The 16,368-nt window shown below is 35.6% G+C and overlaps 1 protein-coding gene across 1 annotated transcript in view; it reads left to right on the top strand.

Moving 5' to 3' along the window:
- Positions 1 to 16,368, top strand: part of SPATA17 (spermatogenesis associated 17) — a 92,837-nt gene that overhangs the window by 43,837 nt on the left and 32,632 nt on the right. The window contains exon 7 of the mRNA XM_009323127.1: positions 12,573 to 12,776. Coding sequence (XP_009321402.1) covers positions 12,573 to 12,776 — 204 coding nt within the window. The remainder of the gene's footprint in view (positions 1 to 12,572; positions 12,777 to 16,368) is intronic.

The following is a 16,368-nucleotide window of genomic DNA, read 5'->3' as shown; positions in this document are numbered from 1 at the left end:
ATAGCTGGTGCTCTAAAATAAGGAAGTTTTTTTAATGGAACTAGTCTTGACTGAGATAATCCTTTCCAGGGAGACATAAACATGTGAGACAATAACTCTTTAATAGTTTAGCACTATAGAAAACAATTAAAAAAAAAAACCTGCAAGAATAATGTTCTGTGAGGAGGAAGGAAATGTTAGCATCAAGTGAGTAACAGTGAAAAGTTCTAATTTCAGCAATGAGAACCAAGTTTTTCCATTTTTACTCTCTCTGTGTAACACCCATGCTCCATAAGCAATTCCACTTTATGGTAATGGCAGTCATTTAGCAAACTTCTGTGGATTCTGGATTAGGGCTCTTGTGTACAAAGGTAGCAAAAACATGCCCCAAGGTTACTTTTCAGTTTTTGTTTTTCAGACCAGTTTCATTTTGATTTTCTGTAGTTATTGTAGAACTCAAGATTATATTACTTTTATCAATTGTATCAGTCATTATTTCATGCTTGTCAGTTCATAGAGTAAAATATTTTAAATTCAAATTCTAGTCAATGCTAAGGTATTTTTTTTTTACATTTTTCCTGTCAACAGAGATGGCAATTCATAAACATTACACTGTGTCCCCTTTTTACACCACTGGAAATCAGGAGTTAATTCTATTGAAGTTTCTGCACTTACATCAGGTGTGAATGTTCTAAGTGGGGAAAAAAAGAAACCACAAAATCCTTCCTGGAGCAGGCTAATGAATATTCAGAAGACACAACTGATTGATACGCTTCTAACCTAATGTGCTGTCCTGTAAGAACTTGAAAAACAATTGGTCTAAAATGACACTGTTTGACGCCCACTCTGTCTCTGTACACCTGGCAGTTTTATTCTTATAAAGGTGTGGACTCAGTGGATAAAGCTCTGGCCTTTGGTCTTCAGATCCACAGTGTAAGAGACAAGGCTCCAAGTTTGGTCATTTGAGCTTAGTCCCGAGTGAACAGACCAAATCACAAAATGATTATACATAATTTGTTACTATTGGCAGTGTCTGTTCAGGAAAGGCCAAAGACTGAGCTAGCATGAAGAATGAATTAGCTCTTACCTTTTACATTTTATTTCCTCCCTCTTTACTGTTGTAATTTTATTACCCTGTCTCTAAAACATTCAGGGGATGAAATTATCATTCATTATAAGTACTAATACTTCCTAAAGATGAACTAAAGCGGTTAAATTTTTTTTTAATGTAGGTGCCCCAATTACTGAGCATTCCCACCTATCCATGGGTGTTTAATATCCACTCATCACTTCTCTGCCAAGAAGTCAGGTATTTCTGAGTGCTTTCCAAAGCTTGTACCATAAAAAATCCCATTTAAATTAAAGAGGAGAGAGTGAGCTTTCCTAGCTCTCAGGCAGGCTTGCAGCTACATTTAAATAGCATTAGTATATAAAGCACTTCATGCTACAGTGTTCTGTTTTTATAAAATATTATTTCCAAAGGATTCTGAATTTACATCCTTCTTACAGTACTTGTGACAGGTGTGTTTGATCAGCAAGCCTTCTTCGTGTATTCACTTCCATGTTGGAAGCCAGATGTATCAGTCTATTCACAGGTATTCACTACAGGAAAATCATTCAACTCTTGTGCCTCATGGGGCACTATACACACAATCTCAGTTCACTTGAAAGGCATCTCGGTTAATGTTGCTTAATGTTTTTGTCAAAAAGAAGGACAAAGTAAGGTAAACTGAAAGCAGCCAGTAACTGAGCTGTTTCTGATTCTGGAAGACATTGTACATGAACAAAGGAAAATGTTTATGTCTAGAAGGCTAGTTCCACTAGGTCTGAATTCCAAAAATGACCTTTAAGTGATTTGCACACACTATCAAAAATCTTTAGTTCTCTTGGAATCTGAGTCCAGCTCTTGCCCTTTGGGATTACTTAGCCTGGGAACACTCAGGACTGTAATTCTGCTACTCAACACAGTATCGTGGTGATGTAAAAAGAAGGCAAGTGCTGGAAGCCAACATATACCTCCAGAATCTGGTGCTCACTCTGCCAAAATAATTTAGTGACAAAGTTTACAACCTCCATAGATTTTCCAGCTTTGCTCATATCCTTTTCAATCAGCTTTCTTTTTCTCTAAGAAGGGGTGGTTGGCTCCCTAGAGAGGGCAAGTACAATCAAAGCCAAAACTAAGATGGCAAGCGTGGTGATCTTCATGACCAAGAAAAGGTAACTCCGTAGGTTAGGGAGCAACGGGAAGAGGATGGGGAAGTGCTATCTGCTGACACCAGAACCTACCTCCTACAAGAAATAGATGGCTATGCACCATTTCAGATGTATTTCTCCCAGTGTCAGTGAAAAATACTTCCTTCCCATTCACTCTTCTCATAAGTCTCATTCTAGCGCAAGTGATAAGTGAAAGTGCTTCCAGCAGAAATCAGTATTTCTCCCTTTGCCGCACTTCCCAGAAAACAAGATATTTGCATCCTATTTTTTAAAGATAGTGAGTGAATGAACTTAAAAATAGAACGAATTTAATAATTTTAAGCACGTTCTGCAGCAGTATTGCAAGCTCTATTTTTCCTAAAGGCTGCTTATTATAAAATCATTTCATTTTGTTTGATAACTGGATAACTGTGCAAAGAAACAAGAAAGAGTACACTGAAAAATCATCTGTCATTAGAAAGAGCTTAACACACAATAGGATGTAAGGTTTGAGTGCTGTTTTGTGATTGATCCTATGCAAGTTCAGTTGTTTAAAGGCATATCAATGTAGACATGGCAATATTTCTCAGAGCATCTTCTAAATAGCTTGTTACTAGCCATGTCACTCATACTAAGCATACGTTATTATTGCATAGTGGCATCTCTGTATCTACCATGTATTACAGCATTTAGCATCTCTGTGTCTAGCCTTAGTCATTTAAAAATCCACTAGCTAGAAGGTCCCTGTACTTAAACTGTCTTTTTCAGCATCTGAATTCCATAATCTCTATTTGTGTGGATTTTTTCTAGACAACAAACTTCTTGCTCAACTCCTGTGGGTAGGATTAATAGCAGAATTTAAAGGACAAGCTGTGTGATCTATCAAAAGTGTACATGCTGAGGTCTTAGGAAAACATGACCACATTTTGTGTATTACTGTCAATTGGGGTCCAAAAGGGTTGGATTGCTGCAGGGTCAGAAAACTGGTAAGAGTGAGTTATATATTGAATGCTGGCTTTGTGTATGATGTGGTACACCCATTTAAGAAAGAATCTGTATTGCAAGGAAATTACAATGCAGTGCAAATATCAACTAAATAGCTCACACACAGAGCCACATTCACACACACTTGCACAGAGTGGAACTCCACTGACATTCCTGAAATTGTTACTGGGATAAATTTAGTTGATGTGTAGTAGTCCGTCTGGTGTTTGATGTGGTGTACGGTCTTGCTCAGGTAGTTTTTGAAACTATTATATCAGAAGAAGTACATGATAAATAAGAGGTAAGTGCATAAGAAGAGGGAGGCTAGGAATGGCATGGGAGAAGTCATGAAGCTAAAATGCCGTACATTTCTCAACAGCAAACCTTCCTGTTGATTAAGAAGTGGCACTGATGGTATCCTTGCTTTAATGAGACTTCAAGATGAGTGATGTACACACCAATTCTTTTGTTTTTCAGCTCTTAGGCAAGTGAATAGTATAATGGTAAAGTTCTTTCATTAGCTTGCACAGTTTATTCAATATTCAATGCTTTTGTTTAGTATCTAATATATACTGTTAATTTGGGAATCGTGTCTGTCCTGCAACAGACATGATGAAAACTGTATATCTTCCCCCTTCTATTGTTTTCTTTACCTTTATGTTGCAAGTTTTCTTTGCTTCTAGTTTTTCTATTTCAACAATCTTTTAATAAAATCTTCATCTTTTCATTTTTTCTTATTGCATCACTGTTTTCTACTCATTTCTGACTACCTTTACTAATCTAACATGGCTGTGTTGCCTCTTCTTTATTCTTTCCTGTATACAAAACTATGACCACTCATTAAACCTTCACCTCATTGTTTATTGGTCTCATTGAAGACTGCTTTGTTAAACATAGTGCCACTTTTCGAGTTTTTAGTCATTGTCTAATCCTATAGGTTTACTACAGCAAATTGTTTAATAAATCTGTCAGAATATATGTCTGTGAGGGAAGATTCACATGTAAGCACAATGCAACAGGCATAAGGAACAATGAAAAGCAATGAAATGTTACATTGTTTAGCTGCATATATGTATTTTTGGAGAATTGAATGAATTTTGTATTTAGTAATTATTCCATTAACAAAGGAAATTTCTGTATGATTTCCATCTCTATCTGTTAAGAAAAGCTTCTCCTGTCTTCTGATACATTGTTGTAGGTAACTCCTGGTGTTACAGATTCAAAGCTACTAAATGGTATAACTACAAGGATTTTTCTCAATCTAGTGAGAAAAGGAGTGAAATTCGAGTTGATTTTTTCTTACAAAGCTAATCTTCTCCATTTTGACAATGACAGTAAATGAAATTTTAGTTTTAAAGATGTAAATACTATCACACATTTAAATAAGTGCTTTAAGGCTCTGAAAACTTCTCACAAGCATAAATAATTTTAGCCTCAAAATAACCCTGTGAAGTAAAGAAATAGTGTCTGTGTTTTCACATGCGGTTGTTGAGACATGGAAGAATAAAATCACCTTCAGAGACTATTCTTCAGACTAAGCTCTTTAATTACCACTTATACAGGGTGGTTGTAGAAACAGGTTGGTTTTCAGAGATTCCTAGAATTTGTACATGATTGCATACTCACCCCAGTACTACTTAAAGAAAAAATGATGACAGTAATGGAATTTCCTATTCTTATTTTTAAAATACAGTCATTAAGCAAATTAAAATGTATTTTTCTGCTGGTTTTGAAATCAGCTAGAAGTCAAATGAGAAGTCAGTAAGAGAACTTTGAATGCTCTGTCTGTTTTGTGTCTTCATCATAAGACTATTGTTTCCCATGCCATCACTCACTCATTCAAGTTATTATCCCTGATCTAGTCAAGTCATCAAGAGCCTGCGTAAGTATTAGATTTGACAAGAGTAAGCCTCGGTCAGAGAGAGAATCAATGAAAGGTGGATACATTTTTGGGATGCCTCTGCATTTGCTGGGCTGCTGTTTTTTGGATATTGTGCCACAATGATCCATACATTAAACTAAGATTTTGTTTCTCTTTTGTCTTGTTGCCTAAATACCCAAGCAGTTGGTACTTATTTGGAGACTCAATTACAGTTTTGTTTCTTGCAATTGAACTTAGTGCCTGTGCAGGTTTAGAGGTTGATTTTATAGTCTGTGGCCAGGATACTGGACTCGAATGTTTCCTTAACACCTCATTGTATAGTCTATAAAATTACAGCCTGGTTTACTTATAAATGTGCATTTAAAACATAATTGCACTATTATTTTGATATCAAGCAAACATTTCACAGATGAAAAGGACTGAACCAAGCTTTAAAATATGAAGGCAGAATAGCAATAATTAATGCTTCTATTACTCTGTTTAAACAGAATATATATTAAGCAGAAGACAGGTAATTAATCCCACTTGAAAGAATATACGCTACTCATCACTCATTTATGAATTCTTCAGTCTCTGCATAAAAGCAGTATCTCAAACAAAGCTAAAATACCTTAGGTACAATAACAGGCTAGGTCCTCTGATTCTTATTTAGATGAAATTCCTGAGACTATATTTTTATAAGGATTACAGTATCAGGCCTAAGGAGTAACATTAGCTCGGTGAGAACTGAACCTACATTTATAAAGCTGGGTGACGTTTTTCCTATTGTCAGCCATCGTAAGGAAATTTTATCTCAGATTGGAATGTTGAACCACACCGTGGTATTTTTCCAATATCTGAATAAAGTTTACACTATATTTCTTAATTGTTAATATAAAAATGTGTTCATATTAGTTAAAAAATCACACATTAGTCCTAGTAGAATGCATCCTAATGTGGCTTAAATATTTTGATGTTTCATATTTGAGTTCGTGGACATAGTTTTATTATACTTGTTGCTAGAACAGTATTTACAGAATTTTTATAGATCTCTTTCCCCAGTAAATTTCATATTAAAGATATTATCCTTTTATTTTCACTACATATGGAATATTCTGACAGCCTGTAATAAACTAGTTATTTAGAAGTTTTAAATTCCTTTTATTTTACAGACATGGTTGCAGCATCATACAAACATGTTTTTTCCTTGTGAATCATTAATGTTTTAAGGTATTTCTTTTACCTCCTAGAGAAACTATATCTGGGGATTAACAAGATTATTCACTGGAATTCATGTGGAAGCATAACTGCAGTAGCTGAGAAATGATCATGTTTCCTTTTAGTTCTCAGCAAGAGTAATTGAATGTTGAATATCTTACTAAACGCTGGACTGTGACAGTGTGTTAACACTCCGACTATCTCCTAACAGCAGGGCAATTATTTGCTGAGTGGGATTTTTATAAATCCCCTGGCAGTAGTATGTCCTGATAATTATGATGAAGTGCACTGGTCAGTGTTGATTCAGCAATCCCATCTCTAGCAAATATTTCATTCACAGCTCTCCTTCATGCTTTTACTTTTATGGCTTTTAAAGATCTCTTACCTCTCCTCTCAGCTTGCTTAGTTTTTTTACAAATGACAATGGAGCGAAAAAGAATTTTCACGTTAAGTCCCTATTTTGTTGAAGTCTTTTCCTTCTCGTTTAACTCCTTATTAAAAGACCAGAGTGAGAAAGTAGGACTTTTTATTTAGGTTCTTACTGTGACAATCACTTGCAAAGGCTTCTTCCCTCAAAGCTGTTTTTTTCAAGATCAAATGACTGTTAAAAGAAACATTTATAGTCACGATATATGTTGATTATTTCAGACTTTCAGAGTTGATATGGAAAAGTAATTAAGACAGATCATCCCTTTATTGTATTTTAGTTAAATTACAGTAAAAAATACTTTAAAGATATGAGGATACATTTTCTATTGACTTCATGCTTATGTTTTATCTTCAGGTCAACTTCATCGATTTTTTATTTTGCATGTGTGTACTTATTCGCAGTGCAGTAGCTACACTGTATCTATTAGGGCATATTTTGTTTGGAATTTTATATGTAGACTTTAAAAGCTTAGGCAAGAAATAAGAAAGAAGAGTAAGGAATCATTCATTCATAAATAAAAATTGCAGCATCTAAAACCGTTCACGTTTTATTATACCACTTGGGATCACTGATCTTTTCTGAGGAACTATCCAGCATAATCAACACAGCCTCGTCTTTCCCTTTCTGCCTGCACCTTTTTCTTTCCTTTCTTGCTTCCTTCTTTCTATTTCTTTTGCTGCTTCCTTCCTTCATAGTTTAGCTTTCAAGGCAAGCTCTGTAATAATTTCTTTGTTGTATTCTGGGAAAAACCAGTTAAGCCTTTCTCTCCTTATAGAAATGATAAACAGGAAAAGACAAAAATGGATATTCTACAGCATAGACTAAATGTAGGATTAGAGGTGAAAGTAGTACAGAATATAAAAAAAACCTCAACAGATCTTTTCTTTACTAACGTTCATTACATTACATTAATATTTGTTTTCTTATGATTTTTTTTCTTTCTTTATATGCCACCATTAATTATAAAGATAAGAAAATGATTGGGAGGAAACTAAATGATAGAGTGTTAGAAATGCAAAATGATTCAAAATATTAATGTAATGCTAAGGATGACTGGGTAACAAATGGTACATTTGCCAGTATGCTTGACCTGACACAATTAATATTCCAGGTCATGCTTGGGTTTCCATGATGGAAGGTCTGAGGCAGAGAATTCTAGGGGAAAAATATATCTATTGTATATCTAATTTCTCTCTCTTTTTTTTTTTTTTTATTTTCCCTGATGAGTCAGAACCATAGTCTTAAAAAAAAAAATCTGTGCTTTCACACCTCATTTGCCATATTCACCACTGGGCCACCATTCACCAGAAGGGCCTGATGCAAGGAGGTCAGTAAGAAGCTATTAGCAGAGTCCCCTCCTGAGATTTCTTTGGTCTTATTGAGGTGGAAGTTAGCATGACAGTACTGCAAATAACTCAGTTGTAGGTTTTTTAACAGTTAGCACAAATTTCCCCATAGTGTTTGTCACTTTAGAAAATTGTTCCTGGAAATGAAGTCTCAGAAAGCTGGCTTTGACAGAGGCCCTTCTTAGTCGCGAAGAACACGGGTACAGAAAAATGTGTCATTCTCCCTGCAGACAAGAGGTACTTTTTGTAACCTATCATAATATTTGGAGGGTAGCACATTTTCTTACGGACTAAAGGTGGGGAAAATATTGGAATCGAAGTATGAAGTGATATCTTAAAACAGATACTTTTCTACCATTGAAAAAGCAGTATTAACTGCAATGGTTTTGTAGTTGAGGGTATATTGTATTAAAGTAGGAAAAAGATGGATGCTTTTAACACATTGTACTGGTCTCAGGAATATACACAATTTTATTAACTACCAAAGGCTTTAATCCTCCAGATTCTTGGATTTCTGCAAACTGCCAGCTCCCTGCAGAGGATAGAGTGAATAGGGCATCCATCACCGCACAGCACATGTGCAAGAAATTATGAAAATAAGACTCTGATTTGCAGAGATATTTAAAAATGAAGGGAAGCAATTTTGCCAGAGATTGGTCTGAACTGGAAAGTAGAATCAAACTCATCCCCTTGTTTCTCCTACCAAACTTCACCAATTTTAAATTTAGGCCTAAAACCTTATCACAAACCTTGGGGAATTTAAAGTAAATTAGTATTAATTTTATCTATCTAGATACTAACTCTGCTGATTGCTCTACCATCTGTCTGTTTGAATACTTGAACATATATAATTAAAATGTAAAGTAATTAACAAGGATTGCTTGAAAAATTATTATTTAAAAATGCACTTCATAATCAATTTTGACCCAGATCTTACAAAGAGTTTTAACTGTAGAAGAAGCAACAACTTCTAAAGTGTCCAACTGGCCTCACTAAAACTCCAAATCTTTTTTCATAGTTGGTAGACTATCTGTATGTGTTTAGCCTGAAAGTAGGTTAAAAAAGAACAACAAAAGATAGCTCTTTGTTGAGACAGCTTTTCAGCAATAATAATTCAAAAGTCACTGAATCAATGGATTCCCACACCTATTATGGCTAATTTTGGTGTCATTAAAAGTGCTAAAAGCCAATCCTGTTTGTGCACCTTGAGATATTCAGCAGCATTTCACAGTGTCTGAACCCTTTATGAACTATATTTTTTTTCTACTGCCAAACATTTAAACAAAGAAATGTCAAGTAGAATATACATAGTATCTCAATATAGATTGCAAAATACAGTTTCAGAAAGCCATTATACTCATGGAACCATTTATACATGCTCTAAGTATAACTAAAAGAAGCAACGCCATTTCTTAGAGCCCAGACAGCACATCAATTGTTATTCTTGCCTGTAATTCTTCAGAGGAAAAATGTTTAAATTATTTAAGATGTTGTATTTTTCCACTTTGAGGAAACAAAAAACAGAAACCAAACCTGTGCTATGTAGGTTGAAATAATCTAATTTTTTTTAGGTTAAAATTTCCTACCCAATTTGCTTTTCAACTTTTTAAAATTTATTTTATTTTTTAAAGAAAGGGCTTAAAAAGGGGTGTAAATTTTGGGCAGATGCGGCCCTGATCAGGATTTGCTACTGATCAACAAACCCACGCCCGCCAACTGCAGAGAGTTGTTATTATGCCATGGTGGTTTATTCTATATCATCCTGATTCTCAATGGTGCACGTGGAGACGTTTTCCTTCTGGAAAACATTTACATTTTCAGTGACGTTATAGTTTTCTATAAAATATGTGTTTCACAGATGTACCATGAGAGAGCAATATCTCTCCCACTAGCTACAGACCTCTGCAGACATATGGCATGGCTAGAACGCACAGTCTCCACATTAGGTAGGATACAACAGCCGAACACAGATGGTGTAGGAATGGGTGGAAAGATAAAGTAACAATCCAATGAGCAGTTCAGTGAAATGTGAAAAAAAAAGGTAGTCACAAGCAATCACTTTTCTATTTTACTGTTATCAACAGAGTGAAGGCAAAAATTAATTGATCAGAATGTAGGCACATCCGATGGCCGTGGTAGGACTAACGGGTGAAGAGCCATAATGACCATGGCATAGTATATCTCCATATGTGACAGACTGTTCCCAAATCGTTCCTAATCGTGCCAGTCTCTCCATAGCTTTGTATATCTCCAGCATGGAATCTAATTTATATGGAAGACCTTGACTGTGGCATTTTATATTTGAGAGAACTTGTGCAACAAGTATACAGTGTAAATGCATTCAGTAATTGTGGAACAGAACAATAAAGCCCGAGACAATATAAGGAACTTACGTTTATGTAGCACTTACAGGTCACCAAGTGTTTGCAAGCAAAAATGTACTGGGCTGATAAGAAAATTGCAATAGGACAATGTATGAAATACTACAAAAATAGTAGCAGCATTAGGAGAATCTGTACCTTTATGAGGTGTTAATGTGAGTAAGAGCCAGACTTGTAGAGCCAAACTTTTAAGATGCAGCTGGATTTTACAGATCATACAGGTGGACCTGCAATTTTGCATTCACTCCAGTGATTCTGCTTGCCTGCTACTTGAAGCATGGATCCCTGCCATTTTAGTTGGGCATCCTGAAGAGCGGAAGGAACAACCAGTGGTTGTTTGGCATACATATGTTTCTACCACTTATCTCTATTCATGTCCTCTTTCCCATTACACATTTAGACTGACAGTGTAGTGGAATAGTTTACAGGGTTTGCACTAAGAGGGGAACATATAACAGAGAGGCAAAATAAATTGTCATTAGGGCCAGATCACTTACAGAACTGAAGAATATAGCCCATAAAATTCTGAATAGCCCAACAATATTTTGAATAAGCTACCATCTCTGAGTATTTTTGTCCATTAAACAGTAAGTTTTATATGGGCCTTATTTAACTGTTTTGATGCAAGAAATTGGAACTTCCCAGTAGGATATGTTAATGAAAAATGCATTAGAGCTAATTGGGGAGTGTTCAATCCTCTCAGCCCCAAGAGATTAATACTTTATGAGAAGGCTGATGCTCTACTTAGTTTTCTCATGGGTCCTCGGTAGTGTTCCAAAGGAGAAATGCAAGATTTTAAACATTTACTCTTTTCCTTACCTTTCCCCACATCACGAAAATTATTTCTTTTCCTACTGTTTTTATTCAATACTTCTTAGCAATTAAAATTATGATAAAAGCAAAGGACAATATATTTTAACTAAGCAAATCTACTTTAAAAGTCTTAAGAATACTGTGAGTATACTGTTGTAGAAAATATAATTATCCTTAAAGCAACTCAGTATCTTTAATTTTTGCCAGGTATATTTTAATCACATATCATGTTTTATAGGAGATTTAGTGGCTTTGTGCAATATGGTATAGGAATTCTCATGTTTGACAGTTCATAATTAATTCAGTAAACTCACATATGTCTATTTGAGAATTGTTTATAAACAACTGATAAAATCCCTACATTTATAGGAACGATTTGGGAACAGTCTGTCACATAATTTTGACTTGCCAGATATTCACAGATTGTTTATGATGTAGATTGCTAGTTCAGAATTTGAAATGTATGCTTTATATCAGTAATTGTTATATTAGATCACACTAGTGATGCAATTAATGATGCATCCTAAAAAATAAAATATCAAATTCAGTGAAGAATAAATCTTTCATTTTAATTCACAATTCAGAAATTTTTATTCTAAATTTTTGTTTTTTATAGGTTTTATACTATTAGAACTAAATACCTTTGAATAGTTAAAGGAATTTAATGTAAACATTTTGTTGGAAAAAAGCAATTACTGTTTTTTGGTATTCCATAAATTTTCTAGTATTTCCCCTTAACTGATCACTCAGTTTTACTTTTAAAAATGCTGCAGTTGCCACTGTCTTTGTCCACATTGTGAGTCAGCTAGTACAGAGTTTAGAGGGCCAAGAGCTATGTCCCCTTGCATAAGCATTTATTTTACTCTTGAAGTATATGTTTGGAAATAACAGGTAATATATTTTTGTTGCTATTGTATATAGGAATTTAAATTGGAATTTAAATTAAACTTTAAATTTCAGAACAACTATAATAGTTTGCCTTTAAAACTAGAGGCAAATTTGTACACTTTTAATTATTTTTTAAGGGAAAACTGGCGTGTTTCTTTGACTATTGCTGTGGAAAGTGGAAGATTGGATGTGACTGAAAGAAAACATGGGTTTGAGACACAGGAAGCTCTTCCTTCCATAAAGTGAAAGTTACCCCCATTTGAAGGGCTGAAACCCAGATTATACATTACTTTTGTAACTGTAATGCGATGCCCAGAGATGCATTTAAACTATAGATCTATCCCATGTCAGCAGTCGTCAGAAACTTTGTGTAGAACTGTTTATTATATAGTTTTTTTAAATTGGTTTGATTTGTAGAATAAATGCAAGAATGAGTTCTAAGCTAGCTGAAGTCAAAGATAACCCTATCTTCTGCTCAGATTGCAGGCATCTACAATTCGCCATTCAGAAAATCCCCAGATCCAATGGAACTGCTGCTACGGAAGTCAAAGCCATTGAGCCACAGACGGCAGCAAATTAAGAGTCCCTTTGCCTACGAGCTCCATGACTGGCCAACTTGTAGAAGGCCTCCGACTTTCTCCACAGCACAGCCTCTGCCACCTATTGGCAGACAGAAACCTCAGGTAACATTTTTCAGTGTCTCTGAGGCAGTTTTTGTTCATATCTTTTATCATAGCTTATCATAGAATATCTCGAGTTGGATCATCGAGTCCAAAAATCCCTTTTGTGGGTTTGTTTTTTATATATAAATCTAGTGCTTGCATTCAGGATATAAAGTCTTTGAAATAGATTTGTCTTAAAGAAAAACAAACCTAGGTGGTATGTAAAAACAGGGAAATATGATTCTTTAGACTTTACTTTTGTTCTTTGGGGAAAAAATAGTCATTTCTGATATTTCAAAGGGAAGACCTGGCGTAATTGAATATCAATTTTATGAGTCATTAGAGGTAGAATTCTTAATTTCCAATTATAAATCAACAAAAAAGTAGGAGAAATGAAAAGTAATAGAACAAATTAACCAGTTAGTGATAATTAAAGCGATAACATTTTCCTCTTTTTGTAATTGTTTTCCATATAAAGGCCAAGAGACATCCTCTCAGGATAGAATAGTTCCTCCTCTTTTGTGCAGTTGCCCAGCTCCCATTCTTAACTGTCATGGTCTTAATTTTAATTTCAGATAATGTCAACATATGTTGCAGGTAGCGCTTTTTTTTTGTTTCTATAAGGTAATGGAGATCTCTGAGATAATGCATCAGGGTGAACGTCCCACAGGATGGCAAAACAGCTTTTGCCACCTTATTATCAAAACCTGCTGGGACTATGCCCAATATACACAGCAGATAGACTTTTGAGACCTTTATGTTCCTCACTTGATGACAGTACAATGACATGTAGCTTTTGCCAGTAAATTCCTGATACAGGTACTTTTGGGATAGAAGTATTCTGTCTTTCCCTCTATTCTGAAGAATTTTTCAGTTTGCCCAATCTACTGAACCTTCTACTTACCTCACACATACACTTTCAGTGCCGGTTTGATTTTGAATGACCACAATGTCTTCAGAACCTCTTACACTTTTTTTTTTTTTTTACTCAGTGCTATATTTAAATTTTCTCTTCTGTATTTTGCTTAGAAAGACAGTGCTTCTAAATGAGTCCTTCTCAGTAATTTTCACTGAAGCTATCATTTAGCTACAGAAATTAAACAACAATAATGAGCAATAAACAATGTATAATATATCTTTATTGGTATTTTAATCCTCTGAATCAATATGGTTATTTTCACTATATTATTACAACTTTTGGTAGAGGTGATCTGAATACAGTCTTAAGTTTGAACTACTGCTGGGTTCAAACTATGTGTACGCATGCCATCTGCCACAATTTACCTGTGGTTTATTGATTGCATCCACATTATTCTTCACTGGGGACAGCCCTGGGCATACTGGCTAACCCACACAGAAGAGACTTCACTTTTCTCATCTTTATGTCATGACTGACTTGTCCATAGCAGGACAAGTCTGTATCGGTGGTGGGACATGAAGGCAAAGGCAATTGGGCTAGAGCACGAGGAGAAGATGCAGGCCTGCCAGAATACCTCTGGAGAAGTAGAGGTGAGCCACACAGAGGTCCACACTGATTATAACAGTAAGGATCAACTTCAGGGCAATTCTCCACCTTTGTCCTTCATAGAATCATAGAATCATAGAATCATTAAGGTTGGAAAAGACCTCTAAGATCATCGAGTCCAACCGTCAACCCAACACCACCATGCCCACTAAACCATGTCCCTAAGCGCCTCATCTACGCGTCTTTTAAATACCTCCAGGGATGGTGTCTCAACCACTTCCCTGGGCAGCCTGTTCCAATGTTTAACCACTCTTTCAGTAAAGACATTTTTCCTCACGTCCAATCTAAACGTCCCCTGGCGCAACTTGAGGCCATCTTCCCTCTTTATGTTCTCCCTACCTTGACTGCTTGAGCTTCCTCATTGAATGAACTCATTGACTCACATTAGAATCGAGACAAAGTGTGAGCCAACAAACAGTTTGGGTGATCAGGGAGTTTGGAGTTGAGATAAATATGACATTATAGCTTTACCTTCTGGGACCAAAGGGGCTATGATGGTTCTTCAGTGGGATGTGACTGAATGCACTGTTTCTCAGGATAGAGGGGAAGATTTTGCCTAGTGGACATGGTATAGGAGTCATGCTTTTAAATAAAGAGGAAACTTGGAGGCTTTCCGTTGTTAAGTTGCTCTTGCAAAACCGCTTTACTATATACAAAGTATTTTACAAGCTCCCGTTTGGATTTCTAATATTTTATAGACCTTTCTAAGTTCAGACGCATGCACAGCAGTCGTGCACAGATAGGCTTTTAGAACAAACCAGAAGAGTTTTGTTTATTTGCTGCACCTCAAAGAGGGAATTTACTATATAATACTTTAATCCTTTCAGCACCCTGGGATGTACACTGTGGGGTAAATTTTCAAAGCACAGTGCGTGGATTTATCTGCGCGACTCTTATTGATGTTAATGGGAGTCACACGGCTAAATCCCCGAACAGCACTTTGACAATTTAGGGTTGTATGTCTAAGAAAAGGACACTGGTTTGAGCTGATGAAACAGCTGGAAATGAAAACCCATCAGAACGCATCATCCTGAAAGTTGTCTGGTGTGACAATAAGGAATTTAATTACTAGCTATACCTGTGTCCTAGTTCTCTGTGGTAACACTTTTTGGCACCAAGCTTCTTTTTCTAATATCTGTCAGGCCCACTGTGAGTCACTTGTTACTTCACTGTTCTTCCAGGTATCTAAAATTTGTATTGCCTATAGGGTTGGATATTTTATATGAGAATGCCAATTATATATGTTTAAAAGAACAAAAATTAGCTATCTAGCAGCTTTCTCTTAGGGAAATGGGTATTTAGCATTTTATAGGTAAGCTCTGTGTGTGTAAGATAGTGTATTTAAAAGCAAAGTTTTAATGATGCTTATACATCAGTTAGATCTATCATTTTTATTACTGAGTTAACTAGAATTACAGTTTCGTGGAAACACAGATAATGCTAAAATTAGTAATCTGTTCATTAAAAGGCATTAATAACAGAAATCACATTGCCATTTTTAGGGGATTTTTTGCATGCTGTTAGCTCTTCTGGAATGGGGGCAGTGAAGAACGTATGACTTCATGTAGATCATCATTTTTATCATGAGTTTCTGATTTTATGCTAAAGTAGTAAGAATGGTGATCTGCTAACCTTTATTTGGCAGACCAATTGGTAGCGAGAAGATTTATGCTACTCAGTACAAATTCCAAACATAGAACATAGAGTTGTGTGAGTTGCTTTCAGGGTGAAAACTGTTGGTTGACTCCCTCCCTTCCTTTCCTAGCCTGACCTCCCCAGGAGGACTTCCGTTTTGAAGGAGGATGCCTGAAGTGCTTGCAGGCACTGCCAATTTGAAAACATTTGTAAGCACCATTCTACCACAGATTCCACAAACCTTAAAGTTACTCTTATAAAATGGACATTAGGTAAATGGATTTTTTAGAGGTCTTGTCATCTTAGATATATTCCTTAGGTGCCTATTGCTAGGTAGGTTTCTTTAAATACATGAGTCAGAGGAATGGAAAAATATCTTAATATTCTAACATATATACCCCACTTTCATTAGTGATGACACAGCCTTGTTTGAGAGACCTTTGCTTAGTTATA

This window comes from Pygoscelis adeliae, unplaced genomic scaffold (assembly GCF_000699105.1).
Source record: "Pygoscelis adeliae isolate BGI_AS28 unplaced genomic scaffold, ASM69910v1 Scaffold80, whole genome shotgun sequence".
Classification (NCBI taxonomy): domain Eukaryota; kingdom Metazoa; phylum Chordata; class Aves; order Sphenisciformes; family Spheniscidae; genus Pygoscelis; species Pygoscelis adeliae.
This window is presented reverse-complemented; position numbering and strand designations above follow the sequence as displayed.